Here is a 21,734-nt window from a genome sequence, read left to right as displayed (position 1 = left end):
CTTCCCCAGCAGTCCCAGAGGACCCAGGACGCCTCCCAGCAGGACTTGGTACCTGGAACAGCCGCAGGCTTGGAAGTGTTCACTCAGAAAAGCCTCGCAGCATCACCTGAGGTTACTGTCTTCACTTTCCTCTGCCCCTTCCACCCAGGGCCTTTTGCCTGCCCTGATCTACCTATCCTTTGGGGTCTCGAAAAAGCCTTTCTCTGGGGTGAGGAGAATGGACCAGACTCTGCCTTGCAGAGGGGAGCAGGCTGGCCCATCTGTTCCCGTGCCATAACCAGCAAGTGTCCTCATCCCAGGGGAGCATAAAGGGGCAGCCTTTCTCCCTCATCCACTGCTTATCGGGAGGGCCAGGACTACAACAGTCCTGGAAAGACAGAATAGCTGAGTCACCTCCAGCTTCAGAGGGATGGCAGGTATCATCTCTCGGGCCTTGGTGAGGTAGGGGACCCTGGAGGCAGGCTCTGACCTCTCAGTTAGGGATTAGGGATCATGGCCCCTAAATGCTTCCTGCCCTAGGTCTTATCTCTGTTCAGAAGCCTGGATAAGATCTAGCAATGGCTGGTTAGAGTGTGGCCTTCCCTGCAGCCTCTGCCTCCCACTCTCCAAACTCCTCTGTTGGGTCTGTCAGGATATTCAGGCAGGCAAAATGGGGCATCTTTCTCCTAGGAGTATCCTTGGGTTTGTAGAAGTATTGGTCGGGCACGCATTATAAGTGAGGAGGGCATGCTTCTGGGACCAGGACAACGGCAGGTTGAGGGTTCTTGGAACTTGCTGTGGATGAGGGTATGCAATCTGCACTAGCAGGCACCAGCAGCAGGAGCCACATCTTCCTTGTCCACTGGGATTTCATAGACTGTCAGGGTTGGAAAGTACTGATCGGCTGGGGAAGGTTTTTTTTCTTTCTTTCTTTTTTTTGAGACAGGGTCTCTCTGTGCAGTTCAGGCTGGTCTTAAACTCACTGTATAGCCCAGGCTTGCTTTGAACTCTTGGTGATCCTCCTGCCTCAGCCTCCTGAGTGCTAGGATTACAGGCATGTGCCACCACGTCCGGTAGCTGGGGAAGGTTTTGTCTCCTAGTCTCTGTTGGCATAGTATGTGGGAAAGGTCATATACATTTTTGCCTTTACAGAGAAAATTTCTGTAGCTGCTACAGATGTGTTGCAAGTATAAGAAAGATACTAGTCAGCCACAGATGTGGTAAAATATAAACCACAGCTTTCCCTGAAAATAAAACTAAAATTACCAGCACTCTGTCAGGGACAGTAGAATAGGAATCAACAGCAGCCCAAGGTCAATGACTAGTGAGGGCCTGTAGCCCAGAGATGCCCCAGAACTAAGGCAGGAGCTCTTCCCGGGAGAGGAGCCTTCCTGTACCCTCCTCAGCATCCTGCCAGCTGTGTATCAGCCTTGTCCACAGGGGGAGCGCTCCCTGTCCTGATGGCGGCTTGAAAAAGACTTTCTCTCCCTCAAAAAAGCCTTTCTCTCCCAAAACAAAAAAGTTTTGTTTTCAGTCATCAGTTAGGAAGTTTTCTGTATTAGCTGAAAAATCTGCCCTTTGGCATCAGCAGCCTGTCAGCCTCCTTCTGCCCTCTGGTGCCCTTGGATTTGCTCTGCAGCCTCCCCCGGGCCACCCTCAGAGGACTGAATACCTCCTCTTCCCCCAGCACTCGCAGCCCACCCAGCGACTGTCCCAGGACGTGATTTCTAAGGTGCTTTCCTCCTGGACACCCTCCTTTTGGTGAAGAGCGAGGCCCAAAATATGATGCGAGCTCCGGTGTCAGCAGAGCTGCCTGGTTGGAGTTTCTTCTGTCTGTGTCTTATGTGGGAACCAAACTGGCTTCCCAGCTCCTGCTCCAAGCCCAGGGCTGATGAACCCCAAGCAGATGGCAGGGGTTGCTCCGAACAAGGGACTGAGAGTCCCTGCTCAGTACCCTAACATTGTTCCACCTTGTGAAGGGGGCAGAGTGTGGCTCCACCAGTGCCTTGGCCCCGGAGAAGTTTCTGTCTCTTCTTCGTTCAGTCTTTTTTCTTCTTCAGCCTCCTGCACACTCGCTTCTACATATTAGAAGTGGAACTCCTTCCCCACACTATTCACTCTGATCTTGTGCAAGTCACCCGCCTGTCTGGATGCCTCAGTTTCTCCTCCAGAAATGAGGATAACAATGTCTGCATCACGGGTTGCCAATCGGATTAAATTTAATAACTTAGATGAAGGGCTGGCGGTGTGTAGTACCTAGTAATCATTATTACCACGTGTTTCCCTTTTTCTGCCTGCAGAATTTTTCTCTTCATTCTATGCCAGCTCCCACCCCACACACTGTTGCTTATCTAACCTGGTTACTAATCAGAACTGGGGGAGGAATGTTCCAGAAGGGGTCTTGTTGAGCAGCTTTGGCCCTCATTGGCAGCTGATGGTGTTAGTAAGAGCTGAAATGGAAACAGGTGAAGGATTCTGCCCCGCAAGGGGAAGGGCCCTGGCTCCCGTAAGCTCTCACAGCACCTTCCTCTGGTGGGTCAAGTGCTGTGGTGCTGCTGAGGGTCTACCCGTCTGAAACAGAAATCTCAGAAACTTGTGCCAGACTTTGTCGGGACCTTCTTCTTCCTTTTTCTGTTTCCTGTTGATCCTCCTAATGAGATCTGGTTCCCTGCTTATCATGCAGATGTGATTTACTAAAATGGAACAAAGGGAAATGGTTTACAGTATTCCCTCAATCATTGAAATCCTCCAGCTCTTGTGGGGTTGACAGCCACCTCACTGGGACACAGCCTGAAGGTCACATAGACCTTCGCCCTCCTGTTACTGGGACCCTTTTTGGCACCTCTCACCACATAGGTGGATACACTTCACAGAGCTTGGAGTCAGGGACTGGGTTCCAGGCCTGCCTTGTCTTCATCCCTGGCTCACTCTGTGACCTTGGGCAAAATGCTGTACCTCTGCTGGGCCTTGTCAGGGGAGGTGATTTGCATGTCTGTTTCCTGAGGGACTCAACTCAAAGCAGTATTTTAAAAGAAGGAGATTCTCAGGGCACTGGGGCAGCCCAGGCCCTCAGTGTCCCCAGGGCTTCTCAGTATCTTAGATGCACTTCCATTGAGATTTTTGGGAAAAAAGTATGTGGTGGCCCAAGAAGAGATTAAAAACCCACTGGCCTTCCTGCTTTTTTGATTCTAGAAGTCCGTCATCCCCTCCCAAGCACTGTTGGAAGAGCTGGGGTAGAGGACAACATTCTGTAGACAGTTTGACACTGCCACTCTCTGGTACCTTCTTGCCACTGTTGGGCCCCTACTCATTCTTGGGTCCTTAGGTCTTTTCCTTCTATAGTGTGTTCCGGTTAGTCCACTTGTACTCCGTAAGTTTTGTTAGATTTCTCCAAGGGTGGGCTTTGGTATTTGTTTCCTTTGGATTGAACCCCACAGTGTTCAAGCCCTGTAAGCTATTACATTAACTGATGCTAACCTGGCTATTTGTTATCTTTGCTATTAGTAATTTGTTTCCTGCCTAGAAGCTCTTTTTTTTTTTTTTTTTTTTTTTTTTTTTTTTTTTTTTTTTTTTTTTTTTTTTTTTTGGTCTTTTTTGAGACAGGGTCTCAGTATGCAGTGCAGGCTGGCCTTGGTCTCAAACTCACAATGATCCTCCTGCCTCAGCCTCCCAAGTGCTGGGATTACAGGTGTGTACCACCATGCCCGGCTTCAGAAGCTCTTATAGAAAGGTCAGAGTCCAGGCTGTGGCCTATGGGACTCCACTCAGTTCTCCCCCTTGGCTTGGCTTGACATTAGTTCACAGTCGGCGCCCATGTGTTCCAAGGTTGTGAAATAAGTTAGCAAAGATCTCAGGCATCAGAAATCAGGCATTCTCTTCCTAACGCTGCCACCAGCCAGTAGCGATCGTGGCCAAGTCATTGGCCTCTTCCAGGCCTTTTCCAGATAAGATGGGATGATGTCTTCAGTGCTCTTTCAGTTCTAGCATTCAAAGATTCCCGGTCATGTAAGTGCTTTCCTCCTGACAGTGGCAATTATTTTATTAAAAGAGGAAGAGTCCTGGCCCATCCATGGATCTCCCTTTCCTCACTGTTAGTGTGGGTAGGATATGAGAGCCCATCCCTTTTTATCAACCTGGGGACAGTAGTTGAGAAGGCTTGTCAATTTGGGGGGCCTTAATGGGAAGAATAGCCTTGATGAGTATGGCTGATACCATCACGCCTCTCCCCCTGGCCAGCCCTGGGGACACGCCATCCCACTGTGCAGTGGTGGTAGGTTGGTCCCTTCTTACCCAGGGAAATGTGGCCCGCCCTTAGGTGCATGCTATTTTATATTAACTCTTCTTGCTCCAATTGAAACACAGGGCTCGGAGCATTGGGTTTTTATAGAAAGAGAGTACACTAGGCCAGAAGAACTCAGTTTCCTAATGGTGGCCACCACACAGCAGGAAGAAAATGAGGCAGTCCTTGCCGATATCCTTGCTGATGGCAGACTCTCCAAGGTAGACATTCTGGTGGACAAGTTCAAAGTTGAAGTGGCCACTGAAGAAATGGTGGGGACCAGAAGAGCAAACACTCAGCAGAAAGGGAAAATGATCGCAAGTCCAGAAGACTTTGAGTCGGTGTGGAAGGAAGGCCCCTGCGTCGGGGGAGACTCAGCCGGGGCTGCCCCGGCTGCGGGCTGCACATTGGCAGATAAGCTGCTTGAGGGCCTTGAGCTCAGGATGGGTACCAGTGAGGCACTCATCAGGAACTGCCACGTCTCCGATGGTCAGCTGGATGACCAGGTAGAACTGAGGAAGGGGCTGCAGCAGCTGCAGACTTGTGGAAGACCCATTCCTCCAGGGACCAGGCCAGCAGAGATGGACATTTCCTCTCCAGGCTCAGACAAAGCTGAGCTCCAGTCATTTCTATTGGATCCAGTCCATGCCGAGGCCAGAGCTGACTCAAGTGATGAGACTGATACCTCCTTTGTAGAGAGGAGCTTCCATCTAAATTATGAGGGAAAAGATTCTGAAGACCAAGTCCTTCTTCCACCCGTGGAAAAGAGAGAAGAGCACCTGGATGCCCCTCCTGGAAGTGAGACCAGGCGGGAGTTGGAGCTCCTAGACAGCTTGGAGCTGAATTCCTCAGAGCAGATGGGCTCTGCTGCAGCCTTTGGCAGGAACAAGGATGAAGCCCATGAGATTTCCTCAGAGGAAGGGCCCAGGTCTCTCAGGAGCCATGGAAGACCGGGTGACCTGCAGGAAGCTTCCCCAGAGCAGATATTTGCTGAGGACTTGAAAGAAGCCCAGTCAGAGGTGGAAGGACAGTTTATTCACACAACAGCCAGTTCAGCCGAAGAGGAAGAGGCCCATGAGAGTGGAGATTTAATGGAAAAGGCTGAGAAGAGTCCCCCAACAAGAAGAAGGAACCGCTTCCCTAATGGAGTGGGGGGTGTACACCTGGACGCCCAGGCCTGTGCCCTTCTGTGGACTATCCCTCCTCAGGTGAGGAAGCCAGCCAAACCCGACAGAGCGGACAGAGGCAACTTCCTGCCCAAAGAGAGGGGAGCAGATCACACCCAAGCCAGAGAACCTGAGACTGGGGACCATAAGGCCTCAGCACTCCTTCACACAGAGGTGGTCACCCCCTTGCCAACCTCCTCTGCTCACTCAGAGGCTCTGGTAGCTCTGGACGACACTTCTCCAAGCCTGCTCCCTCAGAGGTCAGGGGAACCTTCAGAGCTCAGGGATCCCTTTGGAGATCAGCTTCCTGTATTTCTCAAACATGTCCGTCCTCCGAAAGAAAGCCTGGAGACCAAGGACCAAGTCAGGTTGGCCATGTCATCTAACACAGGAGGTGACCGAAAGGCACCTCCAGTTGTCAGCAGAAAGCCCAGAGTTATCCCCGGAGAAGGTGAGAGGGTCACACCCCTGGGGTGGATGTTCCCTGCGGGGAAGCAAAAGGAGATAACCTCTTTCCAGGCTGGGGTCCAGGAGGGCTCCCTGGAAGACATTAGCAAGACCTCAGTGGCCAATAAAATTCGGATATTTGAGACCCACGGAGTTGAGGTTCGCCGAGCCAGTCAGGGTGAAACAAGGGCCTTTTCAAGTGAACCTTCAGAGGCCTCCCCAGGACAGGTAGAGCCACAGTGGAGTAAGCTTTCAGACCTGAGCTCCGTGCAACTCCAGCCCCCAGGGGACTTTGCCAGTCCGAAAGCTACAGATTCCTCGATGATGCCTCAGGCTAACAGACACTTTGTGGAAGGCATTTCTACCACATCCCACCAGGAAAGATGCCCAGAACTGGAGCTCATGTCCCCTGATTCGGGCTGCCAAACTGCGCTGGAGGAAACTACTGGGGTAACTGGCCACGTGAGCCTCTGCTCCCACCGTGCCCCCTACCCATGGGGGCTAACCGCATGCCAAGTAGCTCTTTAGAAGCATGTTTCGGTGGCCCCTCATCATTACTGCAACCTGAGGCTGCTTGTCCATCCCTGTGAGGTCTTTTCCCTAAATGGGCCTGAGAATAGCCCAGGCTAAAGGATGGGATCATCCGCTTGGTCCGTGTTAGCTTGGCCACAAAGACGCTCAGCTTTCGCTATAACCTGGTGCCCAGCGGGTTGCACAACCCCCGTTGAGAAGGTTCTACCACCAGCAGCAAATTAGATACAGTACTTGCTTTGCCTTGCTGTTCCCACCTGCTAGACTCCTCCTACCTGTCTTGCTTGGCTTATCCAGTGATCTATCTTCATCCTTCCCCATCCCTGGGTCCTGCCTTTGGAAGCTGGCAGTCCAGAGCTTTCCATCCTCCACTCCAACTCCCTCTCAAGTTTCTTTCTGCCTCCTTAAGACTAACTGTCTTCTCTAATCCAGAACAAATCCGGAGACGCGGTCAGGGAAGAGCAGCACTTCACCAGCTTAGCAGCAAACGCCCCTGGGAAGGGGGGGCGCCTGAGCTTCGCCAGCCCCTCGGGCCTTCAGGTCTCTGCAGTCCCTCTGTGCCCTGATGACCCAGTCATCTTCACCTGGCCAGAATGCATCGCTCCTTAGATCCCCACCTGCTCTAGCAGCGCCCGCCTGTGGCTGCTCAACTCTGGCTTGTCTGGAATGTATTCCTCACACCTCTTGAACTTCCAGAAACTGGCTAAATGGAGGCCCGTTTAGCAAGTGAATCTCTAAGCATACTGAATCTCCAGAACTGAAGCTGAGTTTTAAAAACTATATCATGTATGTTAGATTGGTCTTTAAAAAAATGTCATGAACCAGCCAAAAATGTATGTGTGGTGTTTAATCCCCGACAGGCCAGTTGAGAGGTATGTATGTTGGATAAGAATTGCTGGTTTCCCTTAGGCATTTCCTTGACCTGCTGTTGTCAATTACACTGATGGGACCAGAGCCTCCTCTCCATGGCCCACCCATGGCAGGCGCATGGAGGGCAAGACTCCCAGAAGCTGGTGCCCAGAGGGCCTGGCCCGGTCCTGCTCCTCCCGCTGGCTGATGCTCATCCCTCCCACGGAGATTCAGTGGAATTGACAAGCCATGCTGGCTTCCTCTGTGTTCCTCAAGCTCCTGGCTCCAGCCTCTCTGCCTCCTCTTCTGGGTTTCCCCGAGTCCCCAGCCTCCCTCCTTAGTTTGTTTTTTGACGTCACTTGCACGGATGGGCCTGCGGTCTGGGCTTCCATCCCTGCCTTTTCGTGCAGTGCTGCTTCTGATAGGCTCCCGGATCCCAGCCTGGATGGAGCCTCCTGTCCAGGACTCCCTGGCAGGACGTTTGCTTTCTACTTGCTTTTGCCGTCAGTGTGAAACCCTCAAGAAGGAGCATCCGACTCTTAAGAAGTTTTTGGATTTTTTCTTTTTTTAATGCTTTGTATAATTTCAAAGAACCCTTTCTGGGGGTGTTTTCTGTTTTCTGATCCGCTCTTCCATTCTGGACATCAACACAGCCCCAAGGTTTCTTCTGACATTCACCATCTTGATTTCTCTCTCTTTCTCTCTCCCCACCCTGCACCCCCATTCCTCTGATTTTATCTGGCCTTAGAGAGCAGGGCTGAGGGAGGGCTCAGAGGAGAAAGTCAAACCACCACGTCCCCGGGCTGCAGAGAGTGACACAGGAGACGAGGACCAGGACCAGGAGAGGGACGCAGTGTTCCTGAAGGACAACCACCTGGCCATTGAACGCAAGTGCTCCAGCATCACGGTCAGCTCTACGTCCAGCCTGGAGGCTGAGGTGGACTTCACGGTTATCGGCGACTATCATGGCAGCGCCTTTGAAGACTTCTCCCGCAGCCTGCCTGAGCTCGACCGGGACAAAAGCGACTCAGAAACCGAGGGCCTGGTATTCTCCCGGGATCTCAAGGGGCCTCCCAGCCAGGATGATGAGTCTGGGGGCCTTGAGGACAGCCCAGAACGAGGGGCTTGCTCCACCCCGGATATGCCCCAGTTTGAGGTACAGTGGAGCTTCATGGAGACCTGGGCCCATGCGAGCACTGCATGCTCAGAGGGCCCTGGGCCACGTGTAAGAAGACCGAGCATCCAGCCTGAAGCTGCCTCGTGTTGCATGACTGCCCCGTGCAGAACAGCATGGTTCTGTGCCCGCATGTTTGCCATGTCAGTTTACCCTTAACTTGCGCTCCTCAGTGTTTTAACCCCATCACCCTATTGCTTGATGCAGTCAAGCGATGACGGGCATCCCAGTCTTCCTCGGCTCCGCATCCCCCCCGCCTGTGTTGCATGGCACCTACAGAGCGCATGCGTCTGTGGACTCTCACGGGTCCTGTAGCAGGTTTGAAACTTGAATGGCTTTTCCTGATCCAGGCCCAGGTTCTTCATCTCCCTAAGGACTGGGCTTCCTGGGGGATCAGTCAGGTCCTGGGGGCTCAGGGTGGTAGTAGAAACTTCTGGAGAAGAAGAAATACAGTGCTTGAGGAGGACATAGGTGACAGATGGTGTCTGGGCCTCCTTGCTTTATAGCCACCCCCCATAGAGCTAGAGAGGTCTTTTTGAAACTTATCTCTTGTCCATGATATTCCTTGGCCCCCTCACCTCTTCTAGCCAAGCCTTTCCCACGTTCCCAGGCAGTGAAATACCAGCTCATCCATTCTGGGATGCCACTGCATGCTATATCCTTAGAATAGAAGGTTTGTCCACTCTTTCTGTGCCCTGTAAACTTACTGTGATCCAAGGCAGAGCCTATATGTCATCTTCCCAGTCATGCTTTCCTGGCCACCGTGAGCAGATGTATGCTCACCCGCACCCGATAATGCCTCTGCTCCAGTATCATCCAGTGCAGTCAGAGCAGTGGCCGCCAGGTCTGCTGTCCCACCAGGTAGTAGGCAGCTCCTCTAAACCTGGCACATACTCAGTGCTAAGAGATGGTGAACTGAGTAAATGACTTGAACCATAAGGGCTACAGCCATCTATAAGAATCCTGCCCCTGTACCTCCCGTAGATGACAAGCTAGCATCCATTCATCCATTCAACTCACATATGTGAAAGCCTGAAGTAGACACAGCCATGAACTAGGCCTGGTGGACGACTCCGAAGGCTGATCGTTTAGCTTAAGACTCCTAAAGTACAGGTTGTGAACTGTTAGCCTCAGGCTAGATCTGGCCACCAAATGTGTTTTCTTTGACTCTGATTTAAAAATCATGGCACTGAGTATAAAATCGAAGGCTTTCCATATCATGAAAAATCAGATAGTCTGGTTCCTCAGAGGCCGTGGTAACAGTTGGACAAACTTGAGTGGAATCCTGCATGCTCTCCACAGTCCTTGCCACCCCTGTACTCATGCTCCCCCACCAGTACTGGGGATATTGAACCCAGGGCCTTATGCACTGAGCTACATCACCAGCCCTTTTTAAATTTTTAGTTTGATACAGAATCTCACTAAGATGCTAAATTTCCCAGGCTGGGCTTGAACTTGCCATTCTTCTACCTCCGCCTCCCAGAATGCAGGGGTTACAGGCCTATGCCACCGTGCTTTAATATCTCCTGCCTGGCCCCTGGAGGCCTCCATGTTTGTGACTCTGACTCTGAACAACCGTTCAAATGAGGCAACTCATGACAGACACTTAGCTGTTGAAGTCTTTCTGGGTTCAGCGATATTATGTGTATAAGGAAACATTTAGTGTGTTCATAACACAGAGTGTGTTATGAATGGAATTGCAAATGTCCTTTTAATGATTGTCTAAAAAGACATGCAGACCCCTGGCAGTGGTGCCGTGGCAGAGCATGGGGCACACTTGCCTGGTGCTGGTGGCGGCCCAGGCTCTCCCCTTGAGCTATTTGTCTGTGCCATCACACGATGCCTCTCCTTCCTTGAACTGATGCCCTCCCAGATACCTGGCCAGCTGAGGGGCAGGAGATAATGTGCCAGACTTATACCATAATTGTGTCTGAGCAGGAGTCTTGCTCCTGAGTTACAAAGTACTCTCCTTCATCCCTCTGTAGCCTGTGAAAACGGAAACCATGACTGTCAGCAGCCTGGCCATTAGGAAGAAGATTGAGCCAGAGGCTGTACTGCAGAGCAGAATCTCCACTGTGGACCATACCCAGGTAGCCTGCGACTTCCACTGTGGCCTGACCACAGCCATTGGGCATTTGGGAGTGGGGTTCTCACTGCCGTGGGGTCCCACTCAGCCATCTCTGTCCACTTCATCTTCCCTGGACCGCCCCCCCCCCATTTTAATCCCAGTGCTTTTCTGAGTTTCAGTGTCCTCCCTGAGCTCCACAGGTAGGAGTGGGGCAGACTATACTACTTGACTATACTACCTTTTTTTTTCTTTTGAGACAGGGGTCTTGCCAGTTTGACCTTAAATTCATGGCTCTTCCATCTCTGCCTCCCAGAGCACCCTTCTTAGAAACCTCTGCCTCGCAGAACACCCTTCTTAAAACCTCATCCATAAGGTGGGGATGCTCCTGCCTCCTCTTCCCTGGGAGTTCTGCCAGGACTAGTGGATTAGGACCCTGGTTTTCGCACTACTTGAAAGAGCTAGAGAGATTTTTCCCAGGGTTGCTTAGAAAGAAAAGGAGAAATCCCAATCTGGATTAGTTTGGACATCTTACCCTGGGTCATTTTTTTTTTAATGCATAGCAATTCCACATTAGATTGGTACAGTGAACAAACTTGTGGGAGTTAGGGGGAGGCCCCAAAATTTACTTGCTTTACCAAGATGAAGCATGCCTAACACCCTGGAGAAAGCTGTCATCCATGGACATGGATGCACTATTTAAAGTGCCTTTCCCGCTGTTTCCCATTTCTGTGGGTTTTAAGCTTTAAAAATTGAGATTATGAGCCCAAGAGATGCCTTTTTGGTTCTTCCTGGCTGGAAGAGCTGCAGCACTGGGGTCTTTCTTGTTCTGGGGAGCAGTCTTTATCTAATAAGAGTTGGGGTATGAGTGCAGTGTAGAGCACTTACCTAACAGGGAGAAGATCCTGGGTTCAGTTCTTAGCACACACCGAGAAGGGAGGGGTCGGGAGGGGATGGGAGGGGATGAGAAGGAGAGAGAAAGAGGGAAGGAAAGGCGAGAGAGAAAGGTAAAATAAGACTTAAATCAACAACATAGGCAACTGTCATTTCCAGAATTTTCTGAGTTCCACTGGGCTGTGTGACTGTGGGTAAGCTGCATTTCCTTTCTGGCCTACTTTTTCTTAGTATCTTTTGTTTTGTTTTCATTCAGAAAATTATAAAGAAACTTTTTGGAGATCATTCCCAACTGGCATTGTGCCTACCTTACTTTTCTTTTCTTTTCTTTTCTTTTCTTTTTTCTTTTCTTTTCTTCTCTTTTCTTTTCTTTTCTTCTCTTCTCTTTTCTTTTCTTTTCTTCCCCTATTTTTTTTTTTTTTCAGTACTGGCAGGTTGAACCCAAGACCTTCACACTCAGCTACATCCACAGCCTCCCCTAACTTCTTTTATTTTTTGAAGAGCATCTCGCTACGTGGCTAAATTACCCAGACTGAGTTGTGATTCTCCTGCCTCAGCCTCCCAGAATCCTGGGATCACAGTTGTTCACCAGCACGCCCAGCTCCCACCTTACTTTTCTTAGTCCTATGCAGGAAGCAAGTCCTACTTTATTTTGCTGACGCATTGGTGAACCCTGGGGTGGTTTTTGTGATTTGCAGTTACCGATCAGTGCTGCGGTGAACTCTCTTGTTCATATTTCTTGGTGAACTTTTCATAGTTCATATCCAAAGGGAAAATGCCTATGGATTGCTAGATCAAAGGTTATGTGTGCTGAGGTTTGGGTAGAATTTGTCAGATTGGGAGTATTTTTTCTTTGTCAAATAAAACAGCTGAAATGAAGTGAAGGGCCTGGGAGGCCCCTCTGTAATTCTATGTGCATGCTCCCTACATGGCTGTCACTGTAACTGCAGGCGCCATGAGCGCAGGTGACAGATGCCACAGGCTGTCTGGCTCCCTCCATCGCTAACTCCTCCTCATCTGGCCGGCAGGTTGATGGGAGTGCCCCACTGGGGAAGGAGTTCATGGCAACCACCCCCTCCATCACCACAGAGACCATATCGACCACCATGGTAAGTGGAATGCGGAGGCTTCCCCGCCGGCCCCCCCAACCCGCCCCCTAAAACAGCCACATAACAAGCAAATGTTGCCTGGCTGCTTCAGCAAGCCCTCAGCTGCCTTTCTGACATCAGACATGAGACACACAGTCAAAGGTGCATTGTCTGATACCTTAGTTACCCCCAGACGTGCCATCAAACCATTTTTCCAGTCGAATAACAAAGGAGGTGGAACCCCTGCATCTCGGGTATTGGACCATCACAGCCACGCAGGGGACGAGGGAGGATAGTGCTATTTGATTCTTAGAGTGCATGAATCCCATCATGAGATTTCACTGGCAAATCGCACCTCTAGGCTGAAGGTGCTGCAAATCCTCCCTGGGGGCCCAGCCTCTTGGTGGCTGAATGTTTTCTCCTTGCCATGGTCAGTAGATGGCAGTAGTGAACCTGAGTTGGACGCAGGATTTCTGACTCTTTCCAAGGGACCTTGTGATTCTGCTATTTGCTGTCCATGAAGGGAGATCCTTGGGCCCAGGTGTCTGTATCTGTAAAATAGAAATAATCCTCATCCGGCCTAGCTCTCAGGGCCTTTGATAATGAAATAGAACAGACAGCACTTGGCACACAGGTTATGGGACCTGGCATTGTGCTAAGAACACTGAATAGATTATGAAACTGAGGTGGATGGTCTTTCTTCTACACCCTTTACTGATGAGGAAACTGAAGCGCAGAGAGGTAGGGTGACTTACCCAAAGGCACACAGCCAGTCAGTGTAGTTCCAGGTAACTGCAGGAGTTCTGATACTAGAAGCCCCACTTTTCACGTCAGCCACTCTACAGGTAGCAGTGCCTATCCTGAGCTAATGAGGGTTGCCTCTCAGATCTATCTGGAGCTGTTGAGAGTTGTTTTTAGTTGCTTTCTCCTGCCAAACCCCTAACATACATATGAGAGGAGAGTTCCATTAATTTAGATTCCTCAGGAGGTAGGTTTTGAATAAATAAATATTGTAGGGTCAATAAACCTAAATGAGTTACCAGTTTACACACTTCTCTCTGGTCACATAGTTCCTTCTCTCCCCCAACCTTTCACCATGGGGCATTGGCATCCTTGCAGGGCTAAATTTAAATTTGTCTGTATGGTGAGCAGGCAGCAATATCATCCATCCATCCATCCATCCATCCATCCATCCATTTGTTCCAAAAACACTGATGAGTCTCTACTGTCTGCCTGGTATAGAGATACAGAGTTGAAGAAAACACACTGCCTGCTAGGATTTATTTCTTGTCATTGTCATGAGCACCTGTACTATGTCATGTACTGTGCCACTGTATGTAGGTCCTGGGTGCACAGTGGTGAACAAAGCCCAGCTCTCCCACTTCTTGGCTGCATGACCTTGGGCAAGTCATCTGAACCTCTCCAGGCCTCAGTTTCTGCTTCCATGGGGTGGGGTGGGAGGTAATAGTACATACCTCAAAGGGATCATGTGAGGAGGAACTCAAGTATCTATGCAAAGCCCCAAGAGCAATGCCTAGCACATAGAAAGGAGTCTGTAGAATGTGAGCTACTGTTATTTCTTTCCTGCCCTCCTGCAACAGTATAATAAAGCTAGCCTGGGGACCCCTTGGAGGACAGTTACAGGTGATAGCTCCAGCGGGAGGAGCTTGGGCAGAAGTTACCCGGGTGGGAACACTTGAGCTGCGCCTGAAGCACAGGAGAAGGCGTTCTGGGCAGTGGGAAGAGCAGGTGTAAGGGCAGGAGCAGGAGGGAGCACGGTGTTCGGAGAAAGACAGGTGGTCAGAAAAACCAGGTGTCGGGTGTGTGCAGGAGGAGCATGGGGACAAGAAGGAAGGAAGAAGGGCTGGGCCAGAGCTTACAGGACCGCCAGTGTCCTGAATGAAGTTCAAGTTCCACCGTGGACACAATGGGGAGTTAGATTTTTAAAGTGGGAGTATGATACCATCGATTATATGTTTCTGTGTCTTAGATAACAGGTTGTGTGGAGCATGGACTAAAGCAAAAATTTCTTCCCTCCTCCTTCCTTCCCTACTTCCTTCTTCTTTCCTTCCTTCACCAAATATTTATTGAACACCCACGACGTGTGAAGTACTGTGCCAGGCACTGTGAAGACAGCTTCCCCAGCCCTGGGCCCATGCCAGGAGAGACAGGCAGAGAGGGTGGGGAAGTAGGGTAGGGGCTGGTGTCCAGCTGGGGCGGGCCTAGTTCAAGGAGGGTGTGGGGTTCAGGAGGCATGGCGGGGGGTGGGGTAAGTTCAGATTAGGGTGTTGGTAGAAGGTTCAGGTGACAGGAGGAAATATGGGATGGGCATGCTGTTCACCGGCCAGCGGTTCTCACAGCATGGTCTCTGGCATCTGTGAGAAAGGAAGGTGGTCCTGCTTCAGACCTCTTGACTCAGAAATTTGGGGGGACCCAGCAGTGTGATCCCCCTTAACACCTGCCACCTGGTGTAAACAGAGAGGAGTCTTCATGTATCAGTGGAGGAGACAGCTAGTTCTACTTGGGATTTGATGAGTGTGTGGTACCTATGGGACATTTCCAGGGAAAGGTCCTGGAAACAGTTGGTCCTAAAGGTGTAGGGTTTGGGAAGATCTGGGATATAGGTAAAGGGGTAGGGGACCTGGGCCTCTCCAAGACGCAGAAGAAACCCTTGAGTGGCTGCTTGTGGCATATGAGGGATTGCCTTGGCCAGAGAAAGGCAGAAGAGACTGGCTGAGGATCCCAGAGGGGTGGGAGGAGTGGTCGTACCTTTGTTTTGAACAACTTGTGTCCCACTTAGTGGCCTCTGCTTTTAGTGTGAAGGTGGACATGAAACTTGGCCCTGGAGAAGGGAGCAGTGAGTGAATAAGAGGCTTCATGGGAGAACGGCCTGAGTAACAGTCAGAGTCCAAGGGGCTCTAAGCCAGAGAAAAGAAGCACTGAGCCTGAAGCCTGAAGCTGCCCTCACATTCTGGGGTCCCAGGTGCCTCTGGCAGAGTGCCTTGTGGTGACATGCCGAGTGACCAGGTCACCGACAACCCCAGCTGGAAGCATGTGAGGGGGAAGCAGGAAAGAAGCAAGGGGTATCTCCCTGTTCCTCACGGGCAGGCAGAGGCCCAGATCTGGTACCACGCACAGACCTGGCCCAGAGTCAGTCCGGTAAGGAGCCACAGAATGGGCAGTGCTGGGCACCTGGACAGACAAAGCCGCGCCCTGAGACAGTGCCGAAGTGGGAGGTAGCAGGGAGCTGTGTGCCTGGACAGATGTGAGAAACTAAGTCAGGGCCCAAAGCTGGCTCAAGAATGAGAGTCTCCAGGATAGAGCAGTGGTACAGAACACGAGAACCACTGGACTCGGGGTCTGCCCGGTGTAGTGTTAACTTCTGGCTCTTTTACTAACTTGCTGGGGGACTTGAAGAAACCACTTGACATGCTTCTCCACTCCAGTTTCTCATCTATAAACAGGGCTAGTAGAAACAATTTCCTACAGTTGTGAGTATCAAATAAAATTATGGATGTAACATCTTAGAATAATGTCTAGCACATAATATTGTAATATTGTTCATCGTCAGCCTATGCTCCTGTATGTATCATACAGATATCGGTTTGTAAAGCCTTTCTCTCCCCGTTAGCTTCCTGAGGCATTTGTGGGAGTGAGCAGGGGGGAGGTACTACAGGGAAGAAGAAGTGGCTCTGCCCCAGGTCACATGGCTAGAACATGGCAGGGCCAGGACAAGAACCCAAGCGTCCCAGCTCCTCCATTGGTGCTTCTGGAGAGCAATACCACATCTTGTTCACCACAGTGTCCCTAACGCCAGGCACTCAGTAAATGTTTTTAAGTGAGTAATTGTGTTGAATGAGTGACCATGCGAATGAGTGTACAATTGTGTCTCTGAATGAGCAGGCAAGGAGTGAATGAGAGAGACTGAACTGCGTGATGCCTCCAGTTCTCTGCTTCTGTGTTACTACTCAGCCTTGTGGCTGTGAGAGCCACATGGCCACGCGCTCCGGCCATCCTGGGGGCCTGCCCACCTGAGACCTGGCCCTCTGAGTACTATTGTTTCCCCAGGAGAACAGTCTCAAGTCCGGGAAGGGGGCAGCTGCCATGATCCCAGGCCCACAGACGGTGGCCACGGAAATCCGTTCTCTTTCTCCGGTAAGTGGGCAGGGTCAGCTCAGGCTAGGGGCCTCAGAGCTGAGAACATGAGCATGGGCCCGCATGTGGCTCACAGCAAGTATAGGTTGGGCCCAGAAAGTGCCCTTTTAAGTGCAGCCTAAGGAAACCGGCACGTTTTCAGATGTCCACAGTCCCTGGTGCCACTGGTGTCTCCTCAGCCTCCCCCGTCACGTGTAAGCAAGACATTGGTAGTAGGAGGGTGAATGGCGCCTCACCTTGGGGGCGCCTGTGACGATTCTTCTGCGTCTACCCTAGTTGCTGACCAGGAAGAGCAACGGACTAGGATCCAAGACTTGGGTTTTGAGCCTGGCGCTGTTGTGCTGCCTTGCCCGTAATTCTGAGTCTGTTACTGTGAAGTCTTTTCCAGTTCATTGATGCTCAAAGACTGTTGTTCTCATCATCTAGCCCTGGAGAGAACATGCTCCTGGGTGTGACAGGATGAGGGACTGGGAGGGCTACATCTCTACTTTGGATCTCTCCATTCATTTGTCTAGGACTCTAGGATTCTAGAGTGTTGTTAGGATTCTGGACCTCAGGAATCTCAGGCTGTAGGAATCTCAGATCCCCAGACTGAGAATTTTATGGTTCTAGGATTCTGAAGATTGGTATTCTTGAATTCTTAATGGTCCAAAGCGTCTTGGCTTCCAAACTTCACTTCCATGGGCCCCTCCTCGCCCCTGGGTTTCCCTACCCTGCCCGCTGCTATAGAGCCCGGTGTCCTGACCTGATGCCCGGGGTGGGGGTGGTTATATTCTGCAGATCATCGGGAAAGATGTCCTCACCAGCACCTACGGCGCCACTGCGGAAACCCTCTCAACCTCTACCACCACCCATGTTACCAAAGTGAGTAGCAGCAGGCTCCCCAGGCCCCAGCGGGCTGCTGGTGGGAAGGTCATTACCTTGGCTTGGCTTGGCTTTGGCTTCTCAGTCTGTCAGGTGAACAAAGGAGACCTGTGGCGATGCCGGTTTCTAGAGTGCTGTGTGCTGCGTCCCATGCTGCTGTTGTCCTATGCCTGGGCTCTGAACTCACAATATTGACAGCTAGGATGGAGGATAAGATGCTCTTTTTTGAAGTAATTGTAAACCATGGCATGTGTACCTTATTTAAGTGCTGGAGGAATTTAGAGGGGGTGTTGTGTTGGAGGTTTCCCAAGAGTCAGGAAGCATCTCCTGGAAAAAGAATTTCAGCAGGGTCCTGGAGGCCTCGTAGGTCACCTGAGGGAGAAGACAGTTGCAGGTGCTCTAAGCAAAGCAGAAGATGGAGCAGAAACTGTGCGTATTTCCTTCCTTGGTTCACTGAACAAATGCTAATGAGCAGTAACTTTGCGCCTGCCTCTATGAGCCCCGCGGCTGCTGGAGGCAGCGTTAGTGAGGCGTGTTTGTGGGAAATGGGAAGCAGTGAGTACAGCATGAAACTGAGAAGTTGGGTTGAACTAGGGGCAGAAGAAGCAGAATATGAAGGAAGATAAAAGAAGTACCAGGACAGATTCGACCATGGGCGATCTGAGTCTAAGGGAAATTGGAGACCCATGCAGGCTTTTTAACTGGGCAGTTACCCACTGCATACAGGCTTATGGAGAGGATGTTAGGTCCACCAGGAGCTATAGGCAGCTAGGAGAAAGGTGCGTGGTAGAGCCTGATAAGAACTCAGGCCTAGCCCAGGCATGGCAGCGAACACCTGTAATCCCAGCACTTGGGAGGCCAGCCTCGAAGACATGGAGAGATCCTGCCCTGCCCCCCGACACACACAAAAAAGAAGTCAGGCCTTAGGGGGTCTGGATCAGGTGGGAGTTGGAGTGAGAGGGAGGAGAAAAGGCCAGAGGAGGGAGGCAGTCCTGAGGGTATCAGCTATGACACAGCCAACAGGGAGAAAGTGTTGGGAGGGACTGGCTGTGTGTCCATGCCTGAGTGGCCAGAAGGAAGGTAGGAGGGGGCCCACCCAGGGCTGGAGGCTTTGGGGAAGCCAGGCTGAGCCCAGCTGTTTACCGCGGAGGTCCTGCTGAGCCATTGCAGGGGAAGTCTGGTTGGTAGCATTGGCTCTTTGTGCACAGAGATTCTGTCCCAGCCCCTGCCCACTCCAGTGCAGGACTCAGCACTTCGTCACATGTATCAGAAAGAACTTTCACACCAGAAGCATTAGTAAGCAATGCTGATTTTGCTGCAAGCTTTATGGGAAGGTTTTAGATCACACACCCCACAGTATACAGCTCAGAAAGCTCTCCTTCCCAAAGTCCCTCTTGGCCCTACTACCTGGGTGCCCCCTCTTCTTTTTGTCCACCATTGCTTGACTCCAGCTAAGATTTCCTTCAGCCACACTCTACTTAAATATGTCAAACAGTGAGATCCTGCCCCATCTTTTACTTCTGAACTTTTCTCCTAAATCCTACCCGCTTAGCAAACAGTGGAAGTAATAAATATCATCAGTACAATCTTCTCTTGTAGTATTGTTCTAAATCATGTAAGGTAGAACCTTGTCACCATTCACATTTCATTCATGTGTTCATTCAACAAATCTGCATTCAGCACTTCCCTGGTCAGATTGGGCAAGGCGGTAGGGAGGAGGGGATGCAGGGGTAATGAAATACGGGCCCTGCCCTCAGAAGCCCACAGCCTGGTGAGGTGAGCAGGGCAGAGTACACACACACACACACACACACACACACACACACACACACACGTGCAGCACCAGGCAGAGGTCTGGAACAGTGAAAGATACAGATTCGGGGCTTACGGAGTGCCAAGGCAGGACGGCCTTGAGGCCTTCTAGCCAGGATTAGAGAGGCAGCATCTGAGCTGGACTTGGAACATGGACATGGGACAGTTAAGTAGCTGGGGGAATGGTAGCAACCAGACCAGATCTACTGTCTGAAGTTCCAAAAGTAGAACAAACTTAGGAAGCCAGGATGGGCGGGAACTGCAGGTTCCCAGTCCTTATGAGATGCTTTGGATAGATCCCCTGTTGAAGTTGCTGCCCCAGCAGATCCAAGAGTGACCTCCCTCCCCTTCCCTCTCCTTCTCCCCCTCTCTCTTTCTGCAGACTGTGAAGGGAGGGTTTTCTGAGACAAGGATCGAGAAGCGAATCATCATCACTGGAGACGAAGATGTTGATCAAGACCAGGTATGGGGAGGATCCATGGACCCCTGGGCAGAGATGTCTACTTCGCACTGACCCTGTTCAGATAAGGATCTTCCAAGAAAACAGCACTGAATGGAGCCGGAAGGGGCCAGAAGATCTGAGCTCTAGTTTTTCCCTCTAACTGACTGACTTTCCCGTCCCCGGGGGCCTTTTCCCCGGGTTGTGCACTGAGGGGTTTGTGGTCTCATTTCTCTCATAGTCTCTGTTCCATGCTGCCTCACTTTGCTGTTCTATCCAACAGGCCCTGGCTTTGGCCATCAAGGAGGCCAAACTGCAGCACCCTGACATGCTGGTAACCAAAGCTGTCGTATACAGAGAAACAGATCCATCCCCGGAGGAGAGGGACAAGAAGCCACAGGTGAGGCTCTGAAGCTCAGCAGTGGTGACAGGAAGGAGGAGGCAGTAGCAAGATTCTTAGAGGATCGTGTCCACCTGAAAATCCAAGTGGCTTGATACATAGTGCGGCTTCAGCCGCCTCTGCAGTGCAAGGGAGAGGCAGCTCCCCCAGACACGAGTCAGAGGGAAGAGCGTTCTTTGAGGTTTCAGGCCTCAGACCCAGAAAAATGAATCATGAAGCTGAAGAAAAACAAGCTGACAGTTGGGATTGAGGGGCACAGGGGGAGTCATCCATGACCTCTCTGGCCAAACAAACAAAGTAAAAACAAAGACAAAAATGTCAAGTTCTCATTAACACTTAGATTTGTCCACTTTACACATTTCACATACTATATACTACAGTGAAAAAAAAATTCCATCTCAAAGGCCCTATAAATAATATCTAGTCTTTAGCACTTTGGGAGGCTGAGGCAAGAGGATCATAAGTTTAAGCCCAGCCTGGGCAGCTTAGTGACCTAATGAGACCTTGTTTCAAAATAAAAAATGCAGACGAGCTAGGGATATAGTTCAGTGCGAAGGCACTGGTTTTGATTCCCAGTACCAAAACAGCAATGAAACTGGTCTCTGTTGGACCTTTTCCTTAAATGAAATCCATCTTTTCTAGAAAGATATGCAAATGTTTCTTTCTCTTCCTTTGATTGCTACCTCCTTAATGTTAGAAGAAAAAGTACTGTGACATTTTCGTGCCACTTTGAAAGACTGATGACACAAGGTCTAGGCCAGTCCTGTCCAGTAGAACTTTCTGCAATGATGAAAATGTTTTTTCTGTGCTATCCAATATAGTAACTATCCAATATGGCTAGTGAGCCATATTTGAAATTAGCTAATTCAAAATGAGATGTGGCTGGGCATGGTGACGCATGCCTGTAATCCCAGCACTCGGTAGGCTAAGGCAGGAGGATCGTTGCGAGTTCAAGACCAGTCTGGGCTACAAAGTGAGCTCAAGGCCAGCCTGAACTGCATAAGGAGACCCTGTCTCAAAAAAAAAAAAAAAAAAAAAAAAAGATATGCTTTAAGGGTAGAATACATGCAGGAATTTTGAGGATTTAATGTGGAAAAAAAAAGAATGTAAATAGTTGGGTGTGCTTGTTCACACCTGTAATCCCACCTATTTGGGAGGCCTAGGCAGGAGGATCACAAGCTTGAAGCCAGCCTGAGCAATTTAGCAATACCCCATCTCGAAATAAAATGAAGATTGGTGGGGATATAGGTCAGTGTCCCTTGGGTTCAATCCCTAGTTCTACACATACACAAAAAAAGAATATAGACTATCTCAGTAATATTTATATTGATGACATGTTGAGATGGGAATAGATATAGTGGGCTGTTTTACACACACACACACACACACACACACACACACACACACAGAGTCCCTATTGATCCTATACTGAACTAGAAGTGTAAGTTGGCTACATGTGGGGCTTTTCTGTCAGCCTTGCTCAGACTTTGATGCCAGCTCTTGTCACCCCTGTCCCCTCAGTAAGCCAGTTATTCTCACTTTCCCACACACACACCAAATCTCAGCATGGTAGCAGGTGGTCACTTGCTAAG

The 21,734-nt window shown here is 50.5% G+C and overlaps 1 protein-coding gene and 1 long non-coding RNA gene across 9 annotated transcripts in view; one reads left to right on the top strand and one right to left on the bottom strand.

Moving 5' to 3' along the window:
- The window catches only part of Epb41l1 (erythrocyte membrane protein band 4.1-like 1), a 118,242-nt gene that overhangs the window by 89,735 nt on the left and 6,773 nt on the right, over positions 1 to 21,734 (top strand). For 2 of the 7 annotated variants that reach the window (XM_005384756.2, XM_005384758.2), the window contains 7 exons: positions 8,000 to 8,407; positions 10,411 to 10,515; positions 12,413 to 12,493; positions 16,541 to 16,627; positions 17,408 to 17,491; positions 19,686 to 19,766; positions 20,026 to 20,142. In XM_005384756.2, coding sequence (XP_005384813.1) covers positions 8,000 to 8,407; positions 10,411 to 10,515; positions 12,413 to 12,493; positions 16,541 to 16,627; positions 17,408 to 17,491; positions 19,686 to 19,766; positions 20,026 to 20,142 — 963 coding nt within the window. Of the gene's footprint in view, positions 1 to 9; positions 112 to 4,341; positions 6,334 to 6,834; positions 6,943 to 7,999; positions 8,408 to 10,410; positions 10,516 to 12,412; positions 12,494 to 16,540; positions 16,628 to 17,407; positions 17,492 to 19,685; positions 19,767 to 20,025; positions 20,143 to 21,734 lie in introns of all 7 variants that reach the window. The other 5 variants (XM_005384760.2, XM_013514215.1, XM_013514214.1 and 2 more) reach the window with 4 other exon arrangements.
- Positions 8,414 to 17,398, bottom strand: LOC102028204. Of its 2 annotated transcripts, XR_001233988.1 has the most exons (4): positions 16,864 to 17,398; positions 12,828 to 13,023; positions 11,379 to 11,407; positions 8,414 to 8,858 (listed from the first exon to the last, which is right to left on the bottom strand). It is a non-coding gene; the product is annotated as an uncharacterized LOC102028204 (long non-coding RNA). The 2 variants fall into 2 exon arrangements; XR_001233987.1 differs by lacking the exons at positions 8,414 to 8,858; positions 11,379 to 11,407 and having other exon boundaries at positions 12,631 to 13,023; positions 16,864 to 17,397.

Source organism: Chinchilla lanigera, unplaced genomic scaffold (assembly GCF_000276665.1).
Source record: "Chinchilla lanigera isolate Chin_1 unplaced genomic scaffold, ChiLan1.0 scaffold00021, whole genome shotgun sequence".
In the NCBI taxonomy this organism is placed as follows: Eukaryota; Metazoa; Chordata; class Mammalia; order Rodentia; family Chinchillidae; genus Chinchilla; species Chinchilla lanigera.
This window is presented reverse-complemented; position numbering and strand designations above follow the sequence as displayed.